We start from the raw sequence: 10,175 nt of genomic DNA on the forward strand, positions 1-10,175 counted from the left end.
CTTTTAAAGAAATCATGAAGGCTGCCTGCAGCTGATTATACTTACTATGCTAATGCTCTTATAATACAACAATAATACAAATTATTATTATGTAGACACACAAAGCCTTCACACATACTTAGGCTATGTTTTGTTCTATTAAATTTGCTTAAATTGAGGATATTTTGCATTGAGTTTGGTGCAGGTAAGCAGCTTATCTAACTATTTAAATCTACTCAAACATATATGCATATTACCTCGGAATGTGTACAGCGTGTATAGATGTATGGATATCCACATCATTTTTGTTTTGAATAAAAACTCTAAATAAACTGAGATTATTATGAAGTAGTTTTGCTAATTTGCTTATTAAGCAGTTGGCTTTTCTTGATTTATGTAGCCTTTTTGTAAACTTGGAGGAAACCGGAGTCAATTAACTCCTTGAATGTGTTCAGTAGTTTGCAAATTCATCCGAGTGGTTCTTTAAAAACGTAAATCTGAAAATGACTCACGTTTAGTGAAGCGCCGTGATTAAGACTATTAAACCGTTTAATGACTCCAAATAAATACTTTTAAGAATTATTGCACCATTAGGCTCGACATTTTGAAAGAGAAAATCTCGGAGTCCACTAATCGAAATGGTGTTTTCATAATAAATGAACTCGTTGATCCTTATTTTCTTTTAAACTCTGACTTTTGCTGATAAAGGCCGCGCGCGTCCTGTCCTCATTGTAATCTCTGATATGAAGTTAATGTGTCCCGCACATTGTGATGCCTTCGCTGACAAGGAAATAATCGGATTACTCAATGCCCCAGCAGCAGAGTTTCCTAAAGTCTGCAAACAGTGCGGATTATCTTAATTGAATTAATTCTCAATACACAGATCTGGGCCCGTTCACGCCGCGCGCGCTGCAGCAGCTGATCCCAGAGCAGCTCAGCTCCGCCGTGACGTCAGCAGGCTATAAAACCAGCCCTGCTCCCCAACTGGTCCCATTAAAACACCCAGTCCGCATCCACGAGAGACCATCTCGCGGAGTCGCGCATGCAGGAAAGAAAAGAAAAGAAGCCTCCAGAGTGATCATGACGCAGTTTTAGAGGAACACGGAGATCTTTCTGTCCGGGACATTTTTTTTATTTCGAGAAACCTTTAGTTTAACAACTTTTCCTCTCCGCGTACACGAGCCGCCGCGCACCGGTGTGATGCCCGCGGGGATGTTCAGCATCGACAGTATCCTGTCCGGCCGGCCGAGCTGCAAGGAGCCGCTGCTGCTGCACCGGAGCGGCCCGGTGGTGCTCTCCGCCGGCCTCACGGACTCTATCTATACCGACTACAACGGACTGTACTCGGCCACGTGCGGGCCGTCTCCACCCGGGATTCAGTCTGTGAACGGGACCCGGATTGGATATAACGGCTACTACTACGGACAGCTGCACGTCCAGAGCCCCGGAGGAGGTCCGCCGTGCTGCGGCTCAGTGCCCGGTCTCAGCCCGCAGCAGTGCCCCTGCATCCCTGCAGGTAGGACCGACAATGTCCCGCTTATTGAGGGTTTTATACTAACATGTAGTCATGGAACTGTAATACTGTTCACAGAAAGCCACATGGAATTATAAACCTGTTGCACGTTTTAAATGCAAGATGCTTTGGCTCACCATTTAAAGTAAAATTAACAAGAAAAGTGTTCCATCTGAAGTTCTGTTTATTCGTTTCTTCCGGTCTAACTTTGAAATGGGAAGATAACAGATGTTTAAAACGCTGATAGTGTTGGTTTACTGTTGATAATAATTTTCCTTGGGAAAAAAAAAACTCTCCCAAGAAAATATGTCAACACTTTCTAATCTTATGTATCATGGAACAAATTGTTGCTTTCGGAATGAAATTAAAAGTTGGCAAATTTACGCACAGAAATCTATTCAAGGCACTCGTAAATATTCACAGATATGAAGAAAAATCTGATGCCAGCTGCACGGATATGAGTCAGCCTTATTAGCTATACTGCTACTCAAGATAAAGAATCGATTCAGGGGGTAAATGTCACTTCAAGTTTTAGAATTACGCTTGTATGCATGATCTAAGAGGTATAAAAAGTTGTTATTTTTAACGCATGAGCTAAACGTGTATTAAACGACATTACTTAGCCTGAGTGTGACATTTTACGCACCAGCTGTAATCTGCATGTAAACAACCAGAGCCTGAGTGTCCCATTAGCCTCATAACTCATGAACAGTGTTTATATGTATATACACTCTGTGAGAGTCTGATTGTTTCAACTCATCCGTGCGTCATGTCTCTCCGTTCTTCCGCCACGTAGGCTACGACAGCCCGGGCTCGGTGCTGCTCTCCCCGGTCCCGCATCAGATGATGTCCTACATGAACATGGGCAGCCTGTCGCGGACCGAGCTGCAGCTCCTCAACCAGCTGCACTGCCGCAGGAAGCGGAGGCACCGAACCATCTTCACCGACGAGCAGCTCGAGGCTCTGGAGGGCCTCTTCCAGGAGACCAAGTACCCGGACGTCGGCACGCGGGAGCAGCTGGCCCGAAAGGTCCACCTCCGGGAGGAGAAGGTCGAGGTCAGTGCAGCTTCCTATTGCTTCTTTATTTTTTTTCCCCTCTCTACTCCAAGTTTTTTAAAACTTCACATTCGCTCACACTTTGTTTGATTTATTTTAAAATTAGGGGGAACAGAAAAAAAACAGATTTAGCAAATCAATGCATTCTAGGATTTTTGTTACTTCAAATTAGATTTAATCCATCTCAATTGTTTAAAAATGAACGTAATTTACCTGTATTTAAATATGTACACAATGAATGAGTTAATCTCGAATAAAATAGCAATCAGAATAAAAATGCATTTTTTATTTGATGTTAAATTAATTCCATAGAGCTTTGTTCATCTAGGAATTTTATCTTTTTCCCTTTTCAACATTTCTCGACGTGAATGATAAAAAAAAAATCTAAAACAGTTTAACAGTCTTATATCATGCGAACAACGAAATTAATTCACATTCGATTTATTTTTAATATCCTCGGAGTTTAAAAACATTTTTTTTTACATAGAAATGGAAACTTATATAAATTATTTAATAAATGCTGACAAGGCACTGTGCAAGGCTTTGGTTGACATCTGAGTTTGGAACAACAAACAAACGATTTTTACGCAAAAAAAAAAATCAATGAAGTCAATAAAAACAAGATGCGTGGAATTAAACTGTAGATAGCCTAACACATATTGAACACAAACAGAGAAGCCTGTCAGAAATATTTAGCGCAAGATGAAGTGTGCCAAATAAGTTCTGATATAAATTCGACGCGTCAAACTCTGTCACGTTGTTGTTTGGATACATTAAAAAAGAAAGAGAATAAAAGCGCCTCGGCCTCGAGATTTACACTGTGTTTTCTATCACGTAGGTTTGGTTCAAAAACAGACGCGCGAAGTGGAGGAGGCAGAAACGCTCTTCATCAGAGGAATCTGAAAACTCTCAGAAATGGAACAAAGCGACCAAAACGTCCGCGGAGAAAACCGACGAGAGTAAAAGCGACGTGGACTCGGACAGCTGATAAAAACAGCTCAGTCTGTGTGTACATACATAGAGTGGACTCGACGACATGCTGGTGGTGGTGTGATGATGAAGAAGTGTTGCCATGTTGCACAGTTGTACATATCTACATTTTATTAAAGGTTCTGTGTGCGCTATTTATATTTAATTTAAGTTTGTGATGTTACGCAGGCCCGGGGGCACGTGACTCCCGCAGGTCTGACATGACGTGTCTGAATATATTGTAATGTTTGACATTTTTAAGGGATATTAAATGTTGTAATTCTGCTATTTCTCCGTTGTAACATTATTCTTTATGTGGCTCAGCAGCTGCAGATTAAACACATATAGGAGCTGCTGAGCGCTGCAGCTTTTAAAGAGCTTACACCCCTAATGTTTATGTCATTTTATTTGGCCGGAAATAAGAAAACATACGTAAAAGGACAAATACTATACATTAAAATACAAATGAAACATTATCAACAAGTTGTCTGATTTTTTTTTCCTCGGTGGTCTGACCCGGTTATTGTACGTCAGGTCGGTGTTAAATCTGAACAGAACAATCATCTCTGCCTGTGGAGTTATGCTGCAGAGACAGAGAAGGAGAAATGGAGCAGGTGGAGCTGGAGGGAAACCAAACTTCAAGCTTTAAATGTACATGAGCTGGGGAATAATGGACCGTGTTTTACTTCAAGACTCTCCTGTAGGGTTGATTATGCCTTTAGAAAATCAATAACCTCCTTAAGCGTCTCTACGGAAAGCAGAAGACACGTCATACATTAAACAGGAAATATGTGTAGATTTACAGATCTTTCAGCTGTTTGTTTATCACTACATGGACTTTATTTTGAAAGAAAAACTGGCACACACGGGTGAAAACAAAGCTGCAGCAATCGCATGTCATTCAAATAGTTTATACATTTAGATCAAACTTTGAAGAGATATTTCCGAATTAAGTTTTATCCTCCTGGAAACAAAAATAATTCTTATAGTTTGGAGAAAAACATTTTGCTGATATAAACATTTTAGGATGCCAGTGTCGGGGAAATTAATATTTTAGCATCGAACAACTGATCAATTAATCGAGTAAATGGTCGAGTAAAACCCATAATGAAATAAAAAAAAGTTATTATTGGTTTATTTTTTGAAGCAGTTTTCATGCAGGTATTAACACAGACTTTAATACACAGTTTTTTTAATTAGGTACACATGTAGCTGACCAGCTGTGAGTTATTCCTCTTTATGATGCTGTAACGTTCACTGTCAGGGGGGTGTTTACGTCACGCTGTAACGTTCACTGTCAGGGAGGTGTTTACGTCACGCTGTAACGTTCACTGTCAGGGAGGTGTTTACGTCACGCTGTAACGTTCACTGTCAGGGAGGTGTTTACTTCACGCTGTTTTATCAAGGTCACAGTCAGTGATGCTGATGTTCTGCTCTCTGTTATAATCAGTTGTTAGCAATAAAAATAATGTGGTCCACATCAGCAGCTTTAATGTGACTTGAATCACAACTGTATGTTTTAATTATCAAACATGCAAAGTCAACACAAATTGTGCATGTGTGTTAAAAAAAAAATTGGAGACATTAAATACTTCAACAGAAGGTTCTCAGCTGTGAACGTAGAATCATGCTTGTATTTCCACAACCTGTATGCATTTTTAAAACGGTATTTTTTCATTCTTACTCACAGAAAAGAGAAGTGTGCATCATAAGAGGAATTAAAAAAAAAAATCTAACTCGCTGCTTCTCATCGCAGCTCATTCAACTTTTTTTGTAAACCTACAAGCCGACACATTCTAACCAAATGTGGCCACCTAAAAGTTTTGATCTTTTAAGAACATAAATATATTTTAAAATGTTTATTTTTTTTTAAATCTGAGAAAAACACATTTAAATATTTTACCCAATACAAAAGAGACATTCATAATAACGATAATTATGATAACAACAATATTAATGTTTGTGTGTGTGTGTGTGTGTGTGTGTGTATGTGTGTGTGTGTGTGTGTATGTGTGTGTGTGTGTGTGTGTGTGTGTGTGTGTGTGTGTGTGTGTGTGTGTGTGTGTTGAGGGTCTTTTTGTCAATATTTTTTTTTCTTGCTACAGCCAATAGAGCTGCTCGATTACAGCAGCAATGTAGAGCCAGATTATTTTGATTGATATCGAGTTCATGATTATTAAACACCATTACTCATTGATTTTACAACATCTGGATCACATGTAGTTACTGAAATTAAAACACCCTGAAGACTTTGAAAAACATGAAGATAAATAAGTGAAATATATTAGTGAGGGAATTTTGTCAAATATTTGTCAAATCTGTTAATAAATTCCTTACCAAGAAATGTCTTCAGCCAGTTGTATATATGTACATAAATATTTGAGATATTGAAATCAACATATAAAGCTACTTTTATATGTACATGTAAAGTATTCCCTCCAAGGATTGGATTTTATGTGAAACAAATGTTTGCAATGGATTCAGAATCCTAAAGAAGCCCTAGTTTGATAGTTTGATAGTTTGAGCCCTCATGAGTGACCTAATTCAGAGGTTAATATTTTCAGTTTTTCCCTGATAAGGTTTCAGGTTCCCCCGACTTAAATCTGATTTAAATCTTTTTACATGTGTAATAAGACCCCTTTATGAACACATTTGTCGTGACATTTCTATGTAAGGAATTTATTCCCAGATGTTTTGCACTATGCCCTCACTATATAAAAATAATAATCAATACATCAAAATAAATTCACTCTGATCTGGAGGTAGGGGTGATGATCTCTCGTTGACCAAAATAGAACAACAAACACTTTGAAACATTTTCCACACATGAGGAAACCTACGGACTAAACAACATCAACACAGCGTGCGGCTCAGTGATCGCTTCATCTCGATGATCTAGTCCTCATTATCGATGAGGAGGAGAAAAATCATGATTGAAACTGAAAAAGGATGAATGGCCCGGCCCTACAGCCGTGCAGATATTGAATATTTCCATCACATGAATTGAAAGTTTTGAATGCAAATAATCATGCAGAAAAATATATGTCACATACAGAAGTTAAAACCTCACGTCTGAAACTAGTTTATTTATCTTGATTTATTTTGATGTTGGAGTCAAACCTTAAATGACTCTTTAGTGAAGAGAATTGGTTCATCATTTTCTCCTTCAATTAGCTGAAAAGGGTCAAGGGTCAGATTTTTGTCACTAGGACGGGCTGGGAGTAAAGTAGTGTGGGTGCCTGAAGAAGTGAATATACGTACCCGTCCAGTGGAGGATAAACGGCCTCTGTTACAAACTGTGACATGTAAGACTACTCTTGCATATTTAGCCAATTAGAGACAGCGGAGGGAGGGTCATCCTTTCACCATCTTAGAAAAAAAGAATGCAGCATGCTACTGAATATTGTCTGTCAATCATAGGTGTGAATCAGAGGAGATTTAGAAGTGGGTACACCCTGCACTACACCACCGAGTAAAGTTTTTCAATGAAACAATCCAAAGGCATCACATGTTGCATCGACTGCATTTCAAATACAAATATCAACATCGACACCCTTCATAGTTTAATTGGGAAACAGGCTTTTGGGTGTTCTGCACCCTCAGCCTGGAATCTGTTGCAGAATGACTTCAAACTTAAGGAGCTGGAAGTCGATGCTTTGAGCTCCAGTGCTTGAACTACTGACTCCCAGATTTGACTCACAGATGGTTTTCATATTTTAATGCAAAATGTAGTGTTTTGTGAATTGTACTTTGTCTCTCTTTGTGTTTTCCATCTGTAACGTTGTGTTTTTGCTGCTGCCTGTTGGTCAGGTCTCCCATGAAAAAGAGGTTCCTAATCTCAATGGGACCATCCTGGCTTAATGAAGGTCAAATAAAAAATAAAACAATCTTTATTCTGCCACTGTTTAGACATTCCTGTTGTCGTGGTAGTACAAACACAGACAGATGAGCTGCGTTCTAAGACGATAAGTCCCTATATAAATACCTAAAAAACATCAGATTGTTATCGGTTTGTGCTCCTCAGACGACCTCACCCTCACGCAGCCTGTATCCGATTTAAAGAGAAGTGAAGCGGCTGACACTGAACAGACAATCAGAGCGTTTCATGTTTGTCGGTTTCTCTGCCAAACAATCAAAAAATCAACAATTCAATATTTCCTGCAGGATCGTATTTGTGTCAGCTGAAGCTCAGCAGATACTGGAGCGCAGGTTTGGGAGCCGCAGTGTTTGAATTCCTCTGGTTTTTGTTTTGATCACAGCTTTGATTTTCTGCAGCGCTGCTGGCTCCGTATTAAACAGTAGACGTGCACAGATTCATCAGCCTGTTTGTGGTTGAGAAGCATCGATAGTGTCCGTCTGCATGCACTGTATGTCTCCCTCCCTCTATTTCATGTGTGTTTTTACCCTTTGATTTGTGGTCTTGTCTCCGGTTCAGCCACAACACATTATAATCCTGATTTTCACAAGGAAACCTCATATCTGCACACAAGCAAATCTTATAAACATGAGATAAGAATTTCAGTCAGAAAGGAGGAGGAGGTAGACGAGGAGGAGGAGGAGGAGGAGGAGGAGGAGGAGGAGGAGGAGGAGGGTGACATGGACAGGGAAGGGGAGAAGGAGGAGGCAGTAAAGTCCATGCCAAAGTTACTTCAAATGTTACCTTATACCTACCCTTCACGAGTCTCCACGAGGAGGTCTAGCCCGTCCGGAGGTCCAAATATCGTTAATTATTACGGCCTGCATGTGACTGAACAAACATTACGACAGGTTGGAGAAATCTCCACATGCATGTGAGAGAAATGTCAAGTGATTATTGTATAATAATGAGGAAAAGTGGCTTCAACTCCCATAAAGGAAACTTTAAAGTATATGTAAGAGAGTAAGACATGTCAGTGGGATGTTATCAGCGGTGCAGGGCAGAGGTTACGCAGGAACATGGAGTATACACACTTAGTTTTCTGTCTCTCCACTTCTAAATCCTGTCTGATTCACACTATTGATTGATTGATAATATTCAGTAGGATACTTTCTTTCCCTAATTGGCTTGTACACTCTAAATATGCAAGAGGAGTGTTACATGTCACTGTTTCTAACAGAGGCCGTTTCTCCTCTGCTGGACGGGACACTTAGAAATGTTTTTTTTTGGGGGGGATTAAGAGTATCCCCTCTTCTTGAGTCTGGATGTTATTATTTAAAGAGCTGCATCAACAGCTCAGCAGATGTTTGTGTTTCTTTTGTAGTATACAAAGAAACAGAACTGGTTTTAGTAGAAGACGTTTAAAAACCAGAACAGCGAAGAGAGAGAAGAATAAATGGAGCTGAGTCCAGATCATCCCGTCTGCAGGAGGACGAGGAGCAGAGCGTCCAGCCTTTTGAGGAGCGCCTGATCGCTCACATCAGCAGACGTGGAAAAACAAAAAGATCACTCAGATCTTTTTTATTGGTCAAATTTTTCCTTCAATTTTCTTTTTTTGGAATCAGTGTTTCATTTCTGCAGTCATCTAGTACAATTCATCATGTTAACCCTTTAGACGGTGTTCTTTCTGACATTTTTAATTCCTCAGCTGAAAAGTAATACGTGACAGAGAAAGGTCAAATTACTCTGGGTTTTATTATTTTCTTAATTCAAAACATATTACGATGTATTTTTCCCTTCAAGCAGAGGAAATAAGTCGTCTGTAAACGCTATCAGGTCCTTTATCTTATTCTTTTCTTTAGGGCTCGAGCATCTTGTGTTTGATTTCAAATCCAGAAATCTGAAATAATGGATTCTAACACTGTGAGGGATTTCATTTAAAAGGCACCCTAACAAAAATAAATGAATTAATGGATGAACAAATTTAAGTCACTAACTGCAGCTTTCAACCACATTCATGATCCCTCTCTGCAGAGGAACACACTGCACCTATGAGCCTCCTCAGAACAGGCTTATGTGCAACTGTTTGCATTGCAATCAGAGCCGTTTTAAACCAAAGTTAAAGACAGATTTTGATCCCTGTGATGTGATAAATGACCTGGATTTGTTGAGAGTCTGATTTATGGTAAATCTACAATCAGCATGATTTTAGCTCATTGCTTTATAACCCGTCACATCAATGTTTTCGTCAGCCGTCTCTTCCCGTCTCTGCAGAGCTGCTGTACAGTGAGAGTACGGAAGCTGAGAGGGGCCATGGTGGATTTAATTTCTTTAACACCTCATCTCAAGATCTGGAGTTAATTATAACAGTGTGTAGAGATAACGTAGCCGGTTTACTTGAAGATTTTAAGAAGATAACTTTTTTACCTCCTGTAGATCACAACATGAATAATCTACATTTAGAACTTAAAAAGTCAAAGTGTGGTTTATTGGTTCCTGACCTGGGGTCCTGGGCCCTCTAGGGGGGCGCCAAAGATCTCTTGGGGGCAGGAAGCTTTGAGTGAGGTTATAAAAACCACATTTGCACATATTAAATTCAATCATGATAACACATTGACTGGATATTTCTGACCAGGTCATTTGGTAAGAATAGTGTGTGTAGACTGATGAGAAGCTGTAAGAAAAAATGTCTAACTTAAAGCAGCACTGTTAACAAAATTGTGTCACGTTTTATTTAGAGTAAAGGTCCTTATGGGGGGGTAGGGAGCTCAGAGTTTATTAGACATAAGTTGTCGGTGGGGC

At 39.5% G+C, this 10,175-nt stretch overlaps 1 protein-coding gene across 1 annotated transcript; it reads left to right on the forward strand.

Moving 5' to 3' along the window:
• The first annotated feature begins 968 nt into the window (after window positions 1-968).
• gsc (goosecoid) lies at window positions 969-3,993 on the forward strand. The gene is made up of 3 exons (XM_020653103.3): window positions 969-1,495; window positions 2,289-2,548; window positions 3,387-3,993. Exons 1-3 carry the CDS (start codon window positions 1,180-1,182, stop codon window positions 3,534-3,536), a joined length of 726 nt encoding a protein of 241 aa, XP_020508759.1. The 5' UTR covers window positions 969-1,179; the 3' UTR covers window positions 3,537-3,993.
• Window positions 3,994-10,175: the final 6,182 nt, after the last annotated feature.

Source organism: Labrus bergylta, chromosome 18, assembly GCF_963930695.1.
Source record: "Labrus bergylta chromosome 18, fLabBer1.1, whole genome shotgun sequence".
NCBI classification, from domain to species: Eukaryota; Metazoa; Chordata; class Actinopteri; order Labriformes; family Labridae; genus Labrus; species Labrus bergylta.